The 20194-nt window shown below is 37.9% G+C and overlaps 1 protein-coding gene across 1 annotated transcript in view; it reads left to right on the top strand.

Annotated features, from left to right (window-relative positions):
* The window catches only part of LOC120308020 (cystic fibrosis transmembrane conductance regulator-like), a 63022-nt gene that overhangs the window by 26569 nt on the left and 16259 nt on the right, over window positions 1-20194 (top strand). Inside the window, exons 2-3 of the mRNA XM_039343437.1 lie at window positions 5545-5655; window positions 18004-18112. Of these exons, the coding sequence (XP_039199371.1) occupies window positions 5545-5655; window positions 18004-18112 (220 nt within the window). The remainder of the gene's footprint in view (window positions 1-5544; window positions 5656-18003; window positions 18113-20194) is intronic.

Raw genomic sequence — 20194 nt, 5'->3', positions numbered from 1 at the left:
TTGGGGTTCAATTATAGTCATAAGTCGAGGACTAACTGTATTTCTTTCCTATCAGTCTCTTTCCTTTTCAAGCAAAACGTATATCCAGAATATTGCAAAAGCACAACTTTTGATAATGAGATACCTTTTTTATTATATCGTCTTTACATTCTGTCTGACATATATTTTCAAGAATGAAGACTACTGATGTCTTTTAAACACTAATAAACCTTTTGTTTGTAAACTTTTATAAAAAGAAATATATAGGGAAAAATGTTCTCTGTGTATGAGATGGGCAGTATCAAAATTTGATAAATAATCATTACTTGATCAGCTCATGTAAATAGGAATATGTAATATATTGGATTTCCATAAAGTGATGAATTGATTGGTGGAAGCATTGGTACTGAAATAGTGGAAACCTGGAAAATCAGTTTGAGACTGAATCCTCCTAAACACTTTGGGGACTTCAAAGTACTGCCCCAATCTAATCGTTTCCATTTCCACTGATCAGCATAGTAAAACAGTGCATATTTTTGGAATGTCAAATAAATGTCCAATTTAGAATACTACTCCCATAAGTGCTGGGATCCTCTATACTATTGAGGTGGAAGTCATTATAAAGTCATATTGAATATGTATTCAGTATGACTTTATAATATAATGACTAATTGTCATTCTATTAGACAATGAATCTGGAAAGCAAAAACAAGTTTTCATCAGGAGTGAAATCAAGAACATGAGTTACAAGATGTACAAGGAAGTAATCTATCTTATATTGACATAATCACATGCATCTTAGAACTTACTTTGGCATATAAAAATATTACCATTAGGAATGTCTACCCTTGCCAAAAGATTACATATTGCAGCAACAAAGAAAGAAATAGAAGGAAAAACTATTTAATATACAAATGGTAGCTAGCCTCAAACTTCTAATCCATTCCCTGTGAAGTAAGAATGGTTTCCTGTTATTACATGGAGTTATAGTAGCAGCAATAGTAGCAGCAATAGCAATTTTTATTAAGTGTTTGCTTGTGCTTAAGGTCAGTTTAGGCAATGGAGTAAGTTTATCTAATACCGAGTTTTATTTCAGCAATAAGCTACATACTTTATTTCTCTGCAAATAATATGACTTAGATGGGTAGCTAAACATAAATGTGTTCATATCAATACTGTGCAGCATTAACCAGTGGAACAACCTGCCTCCAGAAGCGATGAATGCTCCAACACTGGAAGTTTTTAAGAAGAGACTGGACAGCCATTTGTCCAAAATGGTATAGGGTTTCCTGCCTGAGCAGGGGGTTGGACTAGATGACCTCCAAGGTCCCTTCCAACTGTATTATTATTATTATTATTATTATTATTATTATTATTATTATTATTATTATTATTATATGCTTTATTTAAAGTTGTTCCTGTTTAAACTTGCAAAGATGGGAAAATGGGAATGAACTAGATGTCCCTGTGTGTGTGTGTGTGTGTGTGTGTGTTTGTATCTTTGTGTGTATTCCAGTGCAACGTCTGTTGATTAGGCATGCATGCAGACATATATTATTTATTTATATATTATTTACTTCACTGTAGCTGTACAAAAGTAGTATTAGATAAAAGAACACCACTTGATTCATTGATTCTTTGAGATTCATACTGTGTTTTCCTAGAATGATACAAGAATCAACTCACTTCCAGCATATTCTTTCTTTAATATTGGCAATATGCTAATTACATTTTTAATAAAAAAATAAACATGTAGACAATAACACTTTATTGGAAATATTTCCCCCAAATATGATATGAAATAGACTGGGATGATTTATAATCATTCTAAAAACTGCTGAAATGTCTTAGTCATATGAGTAAAATCAGAACCATACAGGAGGTGTACTATATTAGAACATTTCTGTTTTGCATTATTCTTTATCTTTTTCTTATCAAAGGCAAATGAAATAAATGTTCAGGGTTTTCTTATCTGAAAGATAAGATTGTATTTATGAAGAGGAGGTACTGATAACATGTTTTTACCATTCTTAGTTCTTCCACATTTTGAACAGTTTTTCTGGCAAGCTTTCTCAACATGACTCTCCAACAGGGAAGGAATTGCAAGTCATAGAATTCCCAGCCAATATAGCATTTGGCATATTAGGAGGGTACTAGATTCACAAAGACCTCTTGTATGTACATGTAAATAATAGATAAATAAATAGATAAATAAAAATAATTTTAGCAATAGATTAATTAATTAATTAATTCTCAACAGTTTTCACAACAATACTGTATGCATCATTCTGCAACAAAAAATGCAACTGTCTTGTTGCCTGAGCCTGACATCATAGGCTGAGAGAAAGAAGGATTAGTCTAGTATAACCAAGAGGGTTTTCATGCCTAAGGTGGGTTCTAGAACTCACAGTCTTCTGGTTTTTATCTTGGTGCCTTAACCACTAGAGCAAACTGACTCTGTCATATAGTATCTGAATACTAGAAACGAAATAGTTTATTTTAACCATGTCTATAATATCTTTTTTTGTAATAATTTAATTGACACATTTCATTTTTTAAATGCTTAAGCAATATTTTAGGCCTTGCAAATTATTGGCGTGTTGTTGAACAAATTCTGGTGAGTGCTATGGTGATCTGATGTCCTGTTGACAGTGGCACTGCACTTGCTAGGGAAACTGCAACTGGATGCTTGGTCCAGATTGGTGAAATCTCTCTGGAGGAAGGAGAGATCATTGAGATAATCAGTATGGCTCCAAACAGTCACTCCTTATAAGAAAACCACAGGAATTTGCTGTTTTATGGTCTGCTGGGAATGTCTGGGAGTCAAGAGACACCACCAAGTTCACACTTGTAACACTGTTTTTTAAAGACATAAAGCTCAACTGAGCTTCATTTCTTAATCGGTTTCTGAAGGGTTTTTCTGTATTGGAATTATTAAGACTCTTGGATGGGCAAGGTTTATTATATTCATCAGGTGATCTATCTTTTCCTTTGAGAAACAGTTGTAGTTAACATTTTTAATCTTCTGAAAAATACTATTTTGGGGAATTAAATATTGAAAGCATGCTTGGAATATGGATTTTAGAAAGTTAACAATTGACTAAGGGCTGAGATGGCTTGCAATTATAATTTTGAATTAATTAGAAGAATTCTTCCTGTGGGAAATGGTGGTTATTAGGTTTTTTTAAGCAGAAACATGATAGTGGGACCCTGAAGGTTTGACATGATAGGGAGAAAGATGATAATAAATTTATCTCATTAAGAAAGATTGAAGCAAAAATCTTTGATTGATATTTTTGAATTTTGGTCTTCAAAATTATTTAATATGATAGATAGGTCCTGTGTCAATGAAGTTACAGAAGACGAAGAAGCTACCATGAACAAGTGTGAAATTAATTGGAATGTGGACTTAAATGTGTGAAGCAAAGAGAAGGATATGGAGAAATATATTCTAGATATACAAATAAAACCAATGGACATTTCACTGCTTAAAGGAATGTACAATTTTTAAACCAGAGTAATTATTTGGATAACTTCTTGCTGGATTCAGAAGAAAAGTCTGAGGAAGTCCTGAAAAACTTTATGAAAAGTGATTTTAAAAAGGACAAAATGTATATAATAGATATACAGAAGAGGCATGCTAAAGTTATGAAAGATCCTTGACTTGCCCCCTCCTCTAAATAAAGATGAATAGAAAACAAGCCTTGGGACTACATTTGATGGGGTTAAAATTAAGACTATTAAAAATTCAGGGAAGGAATACAAAGTTGACTTTTTTGATAAAGGTTAAAAGAGAAAATTAGTTATATCTGGTTTCTCCTACTGGATTTTTGTGATAAAGAATAAATAATGGACTTTTGGATTTGGTTTTTTAGCTAGGAGATGAGTTATGTGGTGAAGAGAGCATATATATATAATGTGGTAAGATACTAAAATTATTTTTACTTGTTAGGATGACAAGTTCCTTCTACATTTTTTCTCTGTTTTTATATTTTTATATTTTTGGTAGTTTGTATTAGTTTTTATTGATTGTAATTGTAATTCTTGATAAAATATTTTGGGGGAAAAGTAAATTATTCAGGTATGTGCCCTGCTTCTGAACCTGGAGTTGATAAGGTATAAATGTGATGATTGGAAGATCCTTCAGAAGTTCTCAAAGTCAATATAACATTCAAGAAGAGTTCTCCTTACAGTTAGTGTGGAACAGTGTCTGGAACATTGGGAAGGAGCTGGTGAAAATCTTAATTTGTTATGTTGCCATCTGAGATGCAGATTACAGCTTCAGCAAGAAAACTATTATAACCTAGTCTATGGAGAATGGATATATTAAACCTTATTTATTCATCCCTTTCGGCCTCTGACTGCTGTTTATATTTTGAAAATCCAGAATTAGATAATGAACAACACCTTGCTTGCTTCACTATACAACTTTGAAAGAGAAGCATATTAATAGAAATGAAAATCATGTTATCTTACTAAAAGTGTTGTTTCCATTTATATATAAAATAATCTTGCAATTCTTTTTATATATAAATGGAAGTAAATAAAGAGCAATTTATTATAGTCAGGATTAACATAGAAAAGATTTAATTTTGAGAAGGGCCACTGTAAACTGCTAATTAACAGCATACTTTTATGCAGTAGTTTTGCCCAGATAACAATACCAGATTAAAAATCAACATTTCCATACTCAGGCCTCACGAGCGTATGGATGTATTTGAGCCTTCAATTTAATATTTTGCTGATGTAGGTAAAAATCAAAGAATAATGCACTTTTTTTGGGAAGCAAGTCATTTTAGAATCTATGGCATAAAACAATGGAATTGTGAAACTTATGGAGCTGAAGGGATTTTTAAAAGCTGTATGCCAGAAGTCTAAAAGGAAAAAAAGAAAGAAATTCTGTTGTTATGCCCAAGGGTTTTGGTGTACTCAAAATATTTTAATAAGTATTGTGAGGTCAACCAGGAAGTCTTGGAAATTGTTTTCTTATGGCAGTTCCATTAAGTATGCTTCACTCTAGCATATGAGATCAAGTTAAAAAAAAACTAAGTTTAGGGCAATAAGACATCACAAGCATACATTATGGGTGGTAATGATATTTACTTATAAAAATTGTGCTCCATTTTTAACTGGTAAGAAATGAGCCTATCTTTTAATCATATTTTATAAATGTTTGTAGCTAATTTAACCATATTGATCCAAATAATACTTACAGATATATTCAGGATCTTGGATGCAGTCAGTGCTATTTTAAGTTTCTTTTTTTCTTCTAACATTTCACAGATTTAAAAATTCACCTGGGTTTGAAAATTATATTGGCCATATAACATCAGTTTGAAAATGTGTGGGTCCTCCTTGAGTATTTGCAACAAATTATGCCAATTTTGTTCTGCATCTTAATATTTATTTATTTATTATACCAACATGCATGATTCTGCAATCATCATGTGATTCTGGAAGGCTAGCAGAAGCTAAAAGAAAAAATAGAAAAGTGAAAACTTACTTATAAGTCATAGGTTATATAAATGTGTAGATTAATTTTAAAATACCTGTATTATTTTGCAGATGGACAAAGCCTATTTTGAAAAAGGGCTATAGACAGCGCCTGGAATTATCAGACATTTATCAAATTCCTGCTGCAGATTCTGCTGATAATCTCTCTGAAAAATTAGAAAGGTATGTATTACATATTTGGAAGCATATAATGTTATTTATCTGCCAATTGTTATTTTTTCTCCTACTTTTTCTCTTTGAATATTCTACACCAGGGCTTTTCAAGCTTTTCACCCATTGTACCACTTTTAGGATATGGCAACATCCGAGTACCACCAGTCGCCTAGCAAGGTGTCAAAAACTTGATAAAATACAGGTAGTCCTCGACTTACAACAGTTCGCTTAGTGACTGTTCGAAGTTACAACGGCACTGAAAAAAGTGCCCCCCAAGCCACAGCCAAGCAAGACACCTGCCTGCCCACCTGGCAGCACTCTTCCTTCTGTCTGAGATTTTCATTGTTGTGAGCATTTCTGTTGAGGATTGGCAGTGGGGGTGGGGTGGGGGGGTATTTGGGTTTTATTCCCCCCGTCTGCTGGGTGGTTGCAGCTGGTTTTGGTCATTTCACATGACCCTGGGACACTGTGACTGTCATAAATATGAATCAGTTGCCAAGCATCTGAATGTAAATCACAACTGCAACATTCCAGCTGATTGGCGCTTCTTCTGGACTCAGCAGAAGTGTCAGGATCAGTGCTGCTTTCCAGTTGATCGGTGCTTCTTCAGGGCTCAGCAGAAGCACCAGGATCAGCGCCGAGCTCCAGCCGAAGCCTGGCGCTGATCCTGGCGCTTCTGCTGAGCCCTGATAGCCCTGCAGCTCCAGCCATCTCTTGCTCAGGCTTGTGCAGTGCTGCCACCAGTTCAGCTCATTCCCCTCCCCCACTACTTTTCTAGGATGGTTGCGTACCACCTGCCAGGTGCCAATGTACCACAGGTGGTACCCGTACCACTGGTTGAAAAGCCCTGTTCTACACGGCATATGTTAGTGGTCTCTTATTTTATTCTCAGAAATATAATTCTATAAAGGTGATGGGGTTGAGTAAGAATAACGCCTATTGTTACTCAATAAATTCTGGAGCTGAATGGAGCTTAGAAACAGGCTCTCCTCAGTTCAGGTCCAAGGCCCTGACTCCTTATTACCTTTAATACAAACTGCATTGTAGTCACCCAGATATCATAACATTTCAAAGATATTAATGACAGTATAATCCTTTTTTATGTCCATGTGCCTTCAAGTCAACCTTGACTTCTGGTGACTGCTTGGTCAAATCCGTGCAGTTTTCTCAGCAAGGTTTCTCATTGCCTGCTTCCTAGGGCTGATAGAATCTCAGGAATATGTTCAAATGTAAATCTTACTTAGACATTAATACCTGGATTGCAGCACTAGTTTTTCAAAGCAATTATTTTCATATACATAATACAGAAATTACTTTGAAAATAGCTTTCTTTCCAATTATGTTTGTAAGCTATTTGGAAATTAAAAGACTCTTAGGATCCCAGTCCAGTGAAAAGCTTTTTAACAAATCATTCTTAATATACCATCAAAACTTCAGTTTATATATGATAATAAAAATGATGAGGATGAACCATTTTCCTCACATCCTATGATAAATAAATCTCTACTAATTTTCAAGTAAACAATCATTTCATGGTTGGATTTTGTTCAAGGTAAGTATATGAACCAAATTTTGTGGTTTATAAGCAATGGTTATATAGATAATCATTATGTGTAAGTCTTGAAAAATGGGATTTGTTCAATAAATCTTGATTTAAGAAAACTAAGGCATAGTACAATGTGTGAATCAACATAGTATCATTGTAGATTTTCTGTTTTTCCTCTCAACTAATCTCTCACATTGTTATAGAACTTTTGGATATTTTTTACATTCTTGAAGAGTAAAAGGTCTATCATAAATATATTTAATTAATCCAGTTAGAATTGTTCTGAAAAGTGCCCTGAATCCCATTAATTCTTCTAGCATATCTGAACCAATCTGAACCTCTTAAGTACTTTTATGAACTGTTCTTATTGAGCCAAAACTATTTTATTGTCCTTAAGATATTTAAGGAATATGAAGTATAAAATTCAATTATTTATGAGTAAAAAATTCTGTAGAACTCTGAAATATTCCATTTCTCTCTTCACTATGCCAAGTCTTCTTCAAAATTATGTCATTTCAATGCCATGTCTGGAATATCCAAATAATTTCTGGTTTGCAGTATTTATTTCTAGAAACCATTAAACCATTCCTGAAACAGCATGGATAGCAGGACATTTGGCCTGGTCGAGAGATAATTTGTCTTATTTCTAGATGAGTGAACTATGTACATCCAAATGTATAATTCTTATAATAGTGTATAGAATATCTAATATTTAAAATCCTCTAATTATAGATTATATTAAATATATAGTTGTTTGTGGTGAGAGAAATCCAAGCTCCAGGAGTCATTCTAGTGCATAACTTGTTTTGCAGCTTTTGTTTCTCTGCTGTCAAATGTTGGTATATATTTGCTGAATCCTGCCTAGCCTAGCCCTTCTATCACAATTCCAATGAAATAGGTTTTTTTAGATAAAGATGCTTCCATAATCTGTTAAAAATGGTTTAAAAAACAAATTTAGGAATCTACCAAAGAACCAGACTAGGTAAAATTGCATTAATATATCTAAGATTAGTAGATCTGGCCTTCTTAATTTTGGCTAAAACTTATTTTTATAACTAATGATTCTAAGATAAATACAAATAATATTTATTCAGCATGGATTTTTTTCTAATATTATATTTCTGCTGGTTCAGGGTAAAATAGTAAATAAGTAAGTAAGTAAATAATTATTTATGGAAAAATCTTACCCTGCATTTTAGATACTTAAAATTTATCAGAGTATTTATGATTATGTTACTCCTTTTTCAATGGAAGTTGATCACAAACAGAGTAACCTGGATTCTTGTTCATAAATTAGTCAGAGAGCTGGAGTTACATAACTAAATGAATTACTGGTTTTGTGGACATTTGATGTTTAACTAAAAACATTTATCTTGTATAAAAAATATTTCACAAATTTCCCACAGAGTGAAATTTTTAATATCAGATCATTTCCTGGTTAGTTGCTTTATTTACTTGAAACAATGAATATACATTGAGAAGCATGATACATCCTACATACAGTAGTACCAAAAACAAATAGAAATTCTTGATGATTATTTGAATTGTTTTGAGCCCAGATATAGCTCAAAGCAATCATCCTATCAATCATGACCACATCTAATACCAATTTCTGGACCTGGAAAAAAATTGTGCATTGATTCGATACTCTGAAATTTCTCCCTAATTAGAATGGTTATCCCATTGAAAGTTCTAGTGGCCTCCTTAAAAGATACAGCTTAAATAAATTATTTATAAAACTACATTTAGCCTCTCTTAGACTTATGTGCATCTATTCTGCAAATAACAGTAATGAGGTCATGGTTTACATGTCTTCAGCAGTGGCTGAAAACCCTATGATAGGGTAATGTCTTAAATCACTTCTGAAAAAATGCTTTAGTACAGGGGTTCCCAACCAGAGGTGCAAGACGATATTCCGGGGTGTGAAAACTTGGGTTTTCAAAATTATAGTGTATATGCATAATTCATTGCCATTATTTTGAACTTTTGTAAGGGGTGCAAAAATATATCAGAAGTGTTCTAGGTGTGCAGAATATAGAAAAGGTTGGGAACCATTGCTTTAGTATAATCTGTCATATCAGTTGCTTTTTGATATTACTTAATTCCCATATTGTATTCTCAATCTAAACAAGAAGACTATACCAAAATAAAACACAATGGGGAGCAAACAGCTTCTTAAAAAAATGATGACCCCATACATGAACATAAAGAATAAAACCGATACACCCAAATCGAACACAATAATGAACAGTCTCTACAAAAAATGAGCCTACATACTGTATGTACCTAAAGAACAAGACTGATGGAAATAGGTCACTCTTAGAAGAAAACAACCAAGAACAAAGTTGCTACTATCTACCCTACCCCACTCCAATGAAGCCCCTCTGGAACTGAACCATTGCTTTCATAGCCTTATCCTGGAAGAAAATATATAGGCACTCACAAAAGAGCATTCATCAGTAGTTTCTAAAAAAAGAAGCACAATCGCAGGATTCCTGTGACAGGAAGAAAAGTATTCCCTAGAGAAAAAAAGGGAAATATTGGTGACAGGAGATTCAGTTCTTAAGGGAACAGAAATTATAGTCTGCAGACCAGGCAGTCAATCTATGGAGATATATTGTCTCCCTGGAGCAAAAATCAAAGATGTAACTGTATATCTTACTAAAATAATCAACCCCACGGATTACTACCCCTATTTTCTCCTATATATGAGGACCAATGACACAACAGTGAATCTGAAAACAATAACAAGAGATTATGAACAGCTAGGGAAGAAAGTTAAAGAATAAGAAGCACAAGTGGTGTTTTTATCTGTACTTCCAACAAAAGGCCAACATCCAATGAGGGAGCAAAGGATTTTAGAAATGAACCACTGGCTTACAACTGGTGTCGTCAACAGAACTTTGGCTTCCTAGACCATGTTCTTCATTACCTAGATCAGGGCTTTTCATCCGGTGGTACACGTACTACTGGTGGTACGTTGGCACCTGGCAGTTGGTACACGTATGACAGGTTGAAAAGTTCTGTAAAAAACAAGTGTAAAAAAAGTGTAAAAATGGATGAGGTGAAGTGGCGGCAATGCTGCACAGGCTTGTGGGAAAGTCATCTGGAACTGCAGGAGGTGCTTCTTACCTATGTTTCCCTGAAAATAAGACCGAGTCTTATTTTATTTTAATTTTTTTTTGCCTCAAAAAGAGGCATCAGGTCTTAATTTCTGGGGATGTCTTTTATACTCACCTCCAGCACCAACAGCACCACCCAGTCAGTCCACTTCTTTTGGCCAAAGAAGCAGCTGCATTTTGCAGCTGCATTCTAGCCTGCATTTTGCTGTCAGGCCTTTTCGGAAGGCCTATGCAGCCGAGTACTGAACTATGGATTCAATCCATAGCTCAGTTCTTGGCTGCAGTGCCTTCTGGAAAGGCCTGTGACTGAAAAATGCAGCTCTGGCTGCAGAAGACACAACAGAAGAAATGGGCCAGCTGCAGTGGCCTTCTGAAAAGGCCTGTGACTGAGAAATGCAGGTCTGGCTGCAGAAGATGCCACAGAAGAAATAGAGTAGTGAAGAGAGGCATAGTAAGATAAGTAGGTGCAGGGCACATGGGGCAGATCTACATCTCCACTCCGGTCCTAGCTTTATTTTTAGGTGTGTGCCTCACCTCTAGGATTTATTTTGGGGGTAGGGCTTATATTAGGGCCACCCCCCAAAAATCAAGCTAGGGCTTATTTTCATGGTAGCCCTTACTTTCGGGAAAACACGGTACTAATAGAGAACAAGTGATAGAGGAAGTTGGTTGCTGGAACCTTGGGCAAGAGTGATGATGTCATACTGGAATTCAATATAATGCAAACACAAGCAATAGAATATAATCCAACCCATGTCTTAAACTTCAACAAACTCAGAAAAAGCCTAAGCAAAATTTCATGGATAAAAATCCTAAAGGGGAAAACAAATCAAGAAGCATGGGAAACACTGAAAAATATAGTCATAAAAGCCCAAGCTAACACAATATCACTAAAAAAGAAAAACAAGAAATCCAAGAAGAAACCAGCATGGTTGCACAAAGGTCTCTCTGATGAACTGAAAGACAAAAAGGATAAGTACAAAAAATGGAAAGAGGAACATGTAACTAAGGCAGATAGCCCGAATCAGCAGATAGCCCAAATCTGCAAAGATGAAATCAGGAAAGCAAAGGCTCAGAATGAACAAAGACTTGCAACAAGATAATAAAAAATGTTTCTTTCAACATATAAATAATAAAAAAAGTCAAGGAAACAGTTGGTCCACTAAAGAAAGAAGATGGCAAAAAAGTAACAGGCAGTAGATAGAAAGCAGAGCTCATTCTTTGCATCAGTCTTCACACAAAAAGAAGCTATAGACCAACCAACAAAAGCATAACTTTAAAGGACAGACTAGAAATAAAAATTAAAATAAGTAAGAAAATGGTAAGAAAACACCTGGCTGACCTTTATGAATATAAATCATCTGATGGATTATATCGCAGAGTTCTGAAGGAGCTGGCAGATTTTATCACAGAACCATTGTATCATATATTTAAAATATTTTGGAGCACTGGGAAACTACCAGAGGATTGGAAAAGAGCTGATGTGGTTCCCATCTTCAAAAAAGGGGAAAAAAGCAGACCCAGGAAACTATAGGCCAATCAACCTAACATCAATACCTGGGAAGATACTGGAAAAAATAATCAAAAAACAGACCTATGAACATATAGAAACAAATAAAGTTATAACTAGTAGCCAACATGGGTTTGTTAAAAATAGATCATGCCAAACCAAACTTATTTCATTCTTTGACAAAGTGACTAAATTAGTAGACCAGCAAAATGCTGTGGACATAGTATATTTAGACTTCAGCAAGACATTTGACAAAGTAGACCATAACCTACTTCTTGGTAAGCTAGCAAAATGTGGGATAGATAGCATCACCACCAGATGGATTTGTAATTGGCTGACAAACCGTACTCAACGAGTAGTCCTTAATGGTATTACATCTATATGGAGGGAAATAAGCTGTGTGGTACCACTAGGCCCAATACTCTTCAATATCTTCAATATCTTCATAAATGACTTAGATGAGGGATTAGAGGCATAGAATCAAAATCATTTGAAGTATTAGTACCACTTTATAAAGCCTTAGTAAGGGGTGTCAAACTGGCAGCCTGTGGGCCGGATGCGGCACACGCATGCCATGCCCATTGTGGCTCTGTAAAGGTAAAAAACATGATACATCATGGTACATCACATGACACAATCAAGTTTGACACCCTGCCTTAGTAAGACCACACCTGGAATACTGCATCCAGTTTTGGTCATCACATTACAAAAAAGATGTTGAGTGCAAAGAAGAGCAACTAAGACGATTAAAGGCCTGGAGACTAAAACATATGAAGAATGATTGCAGGATTTGTGTTTGGCTACTCTAGAGAAAAAAAGGACTAAGGGGGAAATGATAGCAGTATTCCAGTATTTGAGAAGCTGCCACAAAGAGGAGGGGGTCAATTTATTTTCCAAAGCACTAGAGGGCAGGACAAGAAACAATGGATAGAAACTAATCAAGAAGAGAAGCAACCTGGAATTAAGGAGAAACTTCCTGACAGTGAGAACAATTAACCAGTGGAACAGCTTGCCTTCAGACGTTGTAGGTGCTTCATCACTGGAGGTTTTTAAGAAGAGACTGGACAGTCACTTGTCTGAAATGGTATAGGATCTCCTGCTAGAGCAGGGGGCTGTGCTAGAAGACCTCTGTCCTGGGCCTGTGCAAGCAGGCTCGGGGCATTGCAAACGGTCCTGGGCAGGTGCAAGTTGCCCGGGACCAGACAGGCTGTCGCCAGTACTTGTGCACATGCGCAAGTGCTGGCGCGCCAAAAGTTGCAGATTGACCCGGGAATGGCCTATATAAGAGGCCAGGAGTTTTGGGCATTGCTGTGTGTCTTCTAACTGTAAGCTGAACTAAGAATAAAGAAGTCTTGAGAACTACAACTGCTTCTCGTGTCTTGCCATTTCGCGAAGGACGCAACACTGGCGACGAAGGTGGGATGCCTTACATCAAGCAAAAAGGTGTAAGCTTACCCGAGTGAGTCCTGAGCGGCAGGAACGGCGTTGACTCGGCAGCTACCCGCCAATCCAGCGTGCATTCGGGGGTAGGCTGGCAGATAGACCCTTCCTTCTACAAAATGGCAAAAATTGGAAGGCTTTCGGAATTCGACGTCTCACATCCAGAGAGGTGGGAGTCCTATGTAGCCAGGGTGGAAAACTACCTCAAGGTAAATCAAGTACGGGAAGATAGTTTAAAGGCTGCCACCCTGCTGTGCGTTTGCGGTCAAGACGCATTCGTGTTAAGGGGGAGGCCACCCTTAACGTACAGTATAAGGATTTTGAAGGTCCACTAGATCTAATAGTAGTAGGGGGTGAACGAACGAGTCTCATAGGACTCGATTGGTTTGAGGCCTTGAGAATACACGTCACAGGGCTCAATAGTCTGCAAACACTTGACCTACAAGAAGTCTGCAAAGAATTTGCAGATGTCTTCAGCCCCCAGCTGGGCACATACAAAGGACCCCCTGTGTCATTAAAACTAGACCCCACTGTCACTCCCATTAGAATTAAAGCAAGAAGGGTCCCTTTTGTTTTAAAAAGTAAAATTGACACTGAGTTGGACAAATTGATTCAGCAAGGAGTTCTAGAACCTGTTGACTCCAGTCCCTGGGAAACCCCCATTGTCACACCTCTCAAGGCAAATGGGGACATTCGCATCTGTGCTGATTACAAATGCACTCTGAATAAGGCATTGCAGCAACATGCCTATCCTGTTCCTGTGGTCAGTCATATTCTGGCCTCCCTCAAGGGGGGGCGCATTTTTGCAAAGCTTGACCTAGCTCAGGCATATCAACAGCTGCCTGTTGATGCTGCTGCTGCTGTAGTGCAGACCATTGTGACCCACAGAGGGGCCTTCAAGGTGAAGAGGCTTCAATTTGGAGTAAATGTTGCTCCTGGAATTTTCCAAAGCGTAATGGAAAACACACTACGGGGTATACCAGGGGTTTGCCCCTATTTTGATAATGTCTTAATTGCAGGAGATTCTACACACAGTTTAATTGAGAGATTAAGGGCTGTCCTGTTAAGGTTCAGGAAAACGGGCCTCAAGCTTAAAAAGGACAAATGTAAAATTGGGGTGCTTTCTACTGATTTTCTGGGATTCAAAATTGATGCTTCTGGGATTCACCCCGCTGAATCCAAACTGAAAGCTATTATGCATGCTCCCAGGCCAAAGTCTAAGGCCGAACTACAGGCTTTCTTGGGCCTTCTGAATTTCTACAATTCCTTTCTTCCACATAAGGCTAGTATAGCTGAGCCTCTTCACAGGCTATTAGACAAACAGGCAGTGTGGCAGTGGTCACAAAAACATGAGGCAAGTTTCAATGAGGTCAAGGCCTTACTCACTTCTAACAGTGTACTCGCACATTTCAATGAATCCCTTCCTGTGTGCATCGCTTGTGATGCTTCTTCTTATGGGGTAGGAGCTGTACTAAGCCACCTCAGGGCAGATGGAACTCAGGTTCCTGTTGCATACTACTCCAGAACCTTGTCTTCTGCTGAGCGTAATTACACTCAAATAGACAGAGAGGCCTTAGCTGTGGTTGCTGGAATTAAAAAATTCCATGATTTTTTATATGGCAGGCATTTCACGGTCTTCACTGACCATAAGCCTTTGTTGGGGCTGTTTACCACACGTAAGCAAACTCCCCAAATCATCTCCCCCAGAATGCTAAGATGGTCTATCTTTCTTTCTGCCTATGATTTCTCCCTACTTCATAAACCTGGGAAGGAAATGGGCCATGCTGATGGCCTCAGTAGGTTACCCCTGCCGGTAATAGAAGCTGACCCTGCACCAGCTATCAATCTTCTCTCCATTCAGGCCTTGCCCGAGTCTCCTTTGAATGCCAGAGATGTAGCCGCTGAATCAGGCACAGATCACACACTTTCACGTGTCCTTTCTTGGGTTTTATCTGGATGGCCAGAGAGCTGTCCTGGCACTGAGTTTCAGAGTTTCTGGTCTAAAAGGAACGAGTTGTCCACTTTCCAGGGTTGTCTGCTTTGGGGAAGCAGAGTTGTCATTCCTACCTCAATGAGGACTAGGGTCTTAGGTTCCCTCCACGAGGGTCATCCTGGCATTGTACGCATGAAGGCGCTCGCGCGCAGCCACTTGTGGTGGCCTGGGTTAGATAGTGACATTGAAGCTAAGGTGCACGCATGCCACCTTTGCCAATGCTCGCGCCCCGAAATGCCGCAAGCCCCTGTACATAGATGGGAGGAAACACAGTCGCCATGGTCGAGGGCGCACATTGACTACGCTGGGCCCTTTCAGGGTCAATTCTTCTTGGTCCTAGTTGATAGCCATTCAAAATGGCTTGAGGTTGTACCTGTATCTTCCACCACCACTGCAAAGTACTGAGGGGGATTTTTGCTGCACACGGGCTTCCAGATGTCCTCGTGTCTGACAACGGCCCTCAATTCACTTCTTCCGAATTCCAAGCTTTCTTACAGGCTAACATGATTCGTCACGCCACCTCTGCACCTTTCCACCCGTCCACCAACGGTATGGCTGAATGCATGGTTCGCATCACCAAGGACGCCTTGAAGAAAATTACCTACGGAGACTGGCATCACAGGTTGGCTGACTTCCTCCTTTCTTATCGCACTACACCGTCCACTTTTACGGGGAGGAGCCCAGCTGAACTTCATTGGGGGCACAAACTGACTACCAAGCTTGACAGGTTGCATCCGGATAGACTGCCTTCTTTTTACTCACGCCCCAGGGCACCGAGACAACTCCTTGTGGGTGCCCCGGTTTGGACTCGTAATTACGGGCCTGGTCATTCATGGGTCCCCACTTCTATATCCAGGGTCACAGGCTCTCTGTCTTACGAGAGGTCCCTGGACAAAGGTCGTGTCCTGCGTCGACACATCGACCAACTTCGCCCTAGACGGGACCTTCCTGCTGAGACTCCTGGGTCTTTTCCAGGGGGGGAGGGGGACCCCTTTGGGCAAGGGGAAGGGCATGGGCTGCTGCCCATTATCAATGAGGAAGCCACAAACGGCTCATCTCAAGATTCCGCGAGTGCTCCAAACAGGAATTTAAGGAGCCCAACTAGATATCAGGCATCAACGCCTACTCCAGTCAGGGAGGATACCCGGGAGCATCCCAATAAACCATTTCCCGCAAGAGAGCTGGCACACACTCCTTCTAGTTGGCCCGACACTACCCCTGTCCCTAGAAGGGGGCAAACATACAGGGAGGTGGTCGAGGAACCAAATCCCGACTACAACACCTCTGACTTCACTCAGGGGACAACTGAGTTTTGGGACAGTACTGAAAACCCCACAAGCCTGGGGACAGAACAGGAACCAGGGGACAGACAACCTCCTGACAGGTCTTGGATGGACCTTGGAGGTTCTACAGAATCGCCCAACAGTGACAGTCACTTAGAGGGGCCAGAGAGCCTGCAGCAAGGCAGGATAACCAGGTTAAACAAAGAAACAAGCCCTGGCCTGACGAGCCCGGTGGGCAAGCAAGCAGGCCAGGCATTGGAGCACAGTCCTTGGGAACCACCGAGGCAAAACAAGGGGGACAGGCACGCATCACCCCTCAGTCAAGGGGTACTTGGCAGGTACGCAGAAGTTAGGAGGTCACAGAGAGCCAGGAAATCTCCTAAGTATTTAGAAGATTTTGTAACTCTATTGGCAAAACAGAGTTAACAGAGGGAACAGAACACTTAGACTAATGGAAGCAAAAGTAATACCTGGCATTGGGTAGTATGGCACTACACTCGCAATGGGTTATGTGTTACTATGGCATGGTTAATAGTTTAAACCCGGGGGGAAGGGGTGTTATGTCCTGGGCCTGTGCAAGCAGGCTCGGGGCATTGCAAACAGTCCTGGGCAGGTGCAAGTTGCCCCGGGACCAGACAGGCTGTCGCCAGTACTTGTGCGCATGCGCAAGTGCTGGCGCGCCAAAAGTTGCAGATTGACCCGGGAATGGCCTATATAAGAGGCCAGGAGTTTTGGGCGTTGCTGTGTGTCTTCTAACTGTAAGCTGAACTAAGAATAAAGAAGTCTTGAGAACTACAACTGCTTCTCGTGTCTTGCCATTTCGCGAAGGACGCAACAACCTCCAAGGTCCCTTCCATCTCTATTCCGATTCTGATTCAGTGTAGTTAAGAAGTGATCAAATTCCAATTTGGTTGGAAATGTTATCAGAATCTAAATGTTGTGATTACTTTATATTCCATAAATAATTGTATTATCTGTTAAAACTAATTCTAAAAATGCATCATTCGGGGCTGTTGAATTACACAGGTTTTCAATGTTGGCAGACATGCTTTATTAAAAACAAAACAAAACAGAATTGAATTGTCTTTTTTTCCTTTTCTTTCCCTTAGTACTGGAAGCAATCCAAAACCATTATTTGCCTATTATTTGTTTAGTGGTCTGAAGAAGTACAACAGGTTTTTTTTTCAAAAACACACACTGTGACCTTTTTAATGAATTAACTTTCTGCAGAATGATGTATAACTAAGCATTTCCATCTGCCAAATATTTAACTGAACTACACTTGAACTTTTATTGAGCTATCATGTCACAGAGGATCAGGTCCTTGGGGTCTTTGCAAGGCTTTGAATTCAATGGATTCCTTAACTAAATCTCCTTGGATATCCTTGGGTGAAAGGAACTATGCTTTGGCCAAAGAACGGTTTATTTGGCCACATAATTCAATGTTCTTTTTTATTCCTCAGAGAATGGGACAGAGAATTGGCTTCCAAGAAAAAACCCAAACTCATCAATGCTCTTAGACGGTGTTTCTTCTGGAAATTTATGCTGTATGGAATAATACTGTATTTAGGGGTAAGTTTCCTTTTATTTCAGTTAACATATTGCAATATTATATTCTTTTGTAACCTGCCTAAGAAATTCTAAGCAGTGTATTTGTCTATGCAGATTCTCAGTCTGGAGTCATGCAATTCCCTTTTGTGACTTTCTGACAAGCAAAGTCAATGGGGAAGCCAGATTGACTTCACAATCATGTTACTGACTTAACACTGGCAGTGATTTTGTGGCAAAAAGTCATAAAATAAAGCAAAACTCACTTAACAAATATCTCACTTAGCAACAGACATTTTGGGCTTAATTGTGATTGTAAGTTGGGGACTACCTGTACATTTAAGCCAATTTTTATCGGAAGTGGGAAATTTGTGGAATACCAGAATTTGTGGAATTTCAAATATCCATCAGTCCTAGACAGGATATTGAAGTTCAAGGATATTGGAAACTGTAATCCTGTATTTGGAAGGCTACAAATTTTCTACCTCCTTTTTATAAAATATTAAAAATAAATGAATTATTTTCAGATATTTTACAGTATATCTTCCAGATATGTTCTTTTCTATGATATAATAGAAGGTAGGATTCTAAGAGTAGCATAATTTTAATCATTGCCATAATTTCATAATTATTTTATTTATCAAATGTATATGCCCATTACAAGGCAAGTTTTTTTTTTTAAAAAAAATTACCTTTAGGAAATGTACTGGAACTTATCAAATGGGAGCTTCTATTTTAAACAGAATTTATTGCATATCATTGAATAATTGAATTGCATTTTTCCAATAAAAGAAATAAATGGAAGATGAACCTACCCAAGAAAACATAGTTATACATACACTTTAGAATTATTTAATCATTAGAATTCATTTGTTCCTTGAATATAGATCCAATTTCTTCAGATTTAGTGGAGGTTCATATTGTCTAGATCATTTATTATCAGTATTAGCATCTATATACCCCATATGAATAACTTATTTTTTCTCTTACATTTGTGGGATGGAGAGGAGAAATTCCATGGGAAATAGATGATAGTTAGTTAGATAGATGATAGATGATAGATAGATAGATAGATAGATAGATAGATAGATAGATAGATATTCTAACTGAATTTTTTCATATAATATAGCCAAATCCTTCCATTGAAAAACTGTAATTTTTGTAATATACATTTGATCCTAGGTACATATAATTTATTAAATCTTATGCTGATACACAGACAACTGGAGGCTTAAAAATGTGAGACATACTTGTTGAGCATGCTGAAGATATGCTCTTACTCTTTTACCATATATAGAAAGAGATTGGAGAAAAATTTACAATGAATTAAGTTTTAGTTTCTAGATTGATAAAGAATTAGAAAGTTGGGATCATCCTTTTCCTAACAGTTAGAACAATTAACCAGTGGAACAACTTGCCTCCAGAAGCGGTGAATGCTCCAACACTGGACAGCCATTTGTCCAAAATGGTATAGGGTTTCCTTCCTGAGCAGTGGGTTGGACTAGATGACCTCCAACTTTATTATTATTATTATTATTATTATTATTATTATTATTATTATTATTATTACTATGGATCATCGCACAGTCAGCCAGATGTTCAGACTGGATTTGGCATTTTGTCTACCTATTGAGTCCTTACCCAGGACCTGGGATAGGCAGATGTGGATGTTTGATGGTATTACAGATATCGTCGCAGGATGGAAGCAGTTCCTAGTAAGGCCGTCTTTTGCAATTGACTAATAGCGAATTTGTCAATGCCACTAATAATAATAATAATAATTATTATTATTAGTGGCATTGACAAATTCGCTATTAGTCAATTGCAAAAGACGGCCTTACTAGGATTATTATTATTATTAGTGCTTATGTATGTATATATGTTTGTTAAGATAGTCACAAACATCCAGCATTAAAATCTGTTGTAAAATTGATGGAGACTTTGGTGCAGGAGCTTCAAAAAGTTGTCAACATCATTGAATCAGTGATTTTGCTTATGGGTTTCATGCTAAAATTATGTCTTTTAAAAATAATTTACAATTAAATTGAATTTTAAATAAAGTAAGTTATTTTGGTAGTGTTAAAATGTGATTCTAGGACTGTGTAA

Source organism: Crotalus tigris, unplaced genomic scaffold (genome assembly GCF_016545835.1).
Source record: "Crotalus tigris isolate CLP2741 ecotype Arizona unplaced genomic scaffold, ASM1654583v1 scf7180000017851.206555, whole genome shotgun sequence".
Taxonomy (NCBI): domain Eukaryota; kingdom Metazoa; phylum Chordata; class Lepidosauria; order Squamata; family Viperidae; genus Crotalus; species Crotalus tigris.
This window is presented reverse-complemented; position numbering and strand designations above follow the sequence as displayed.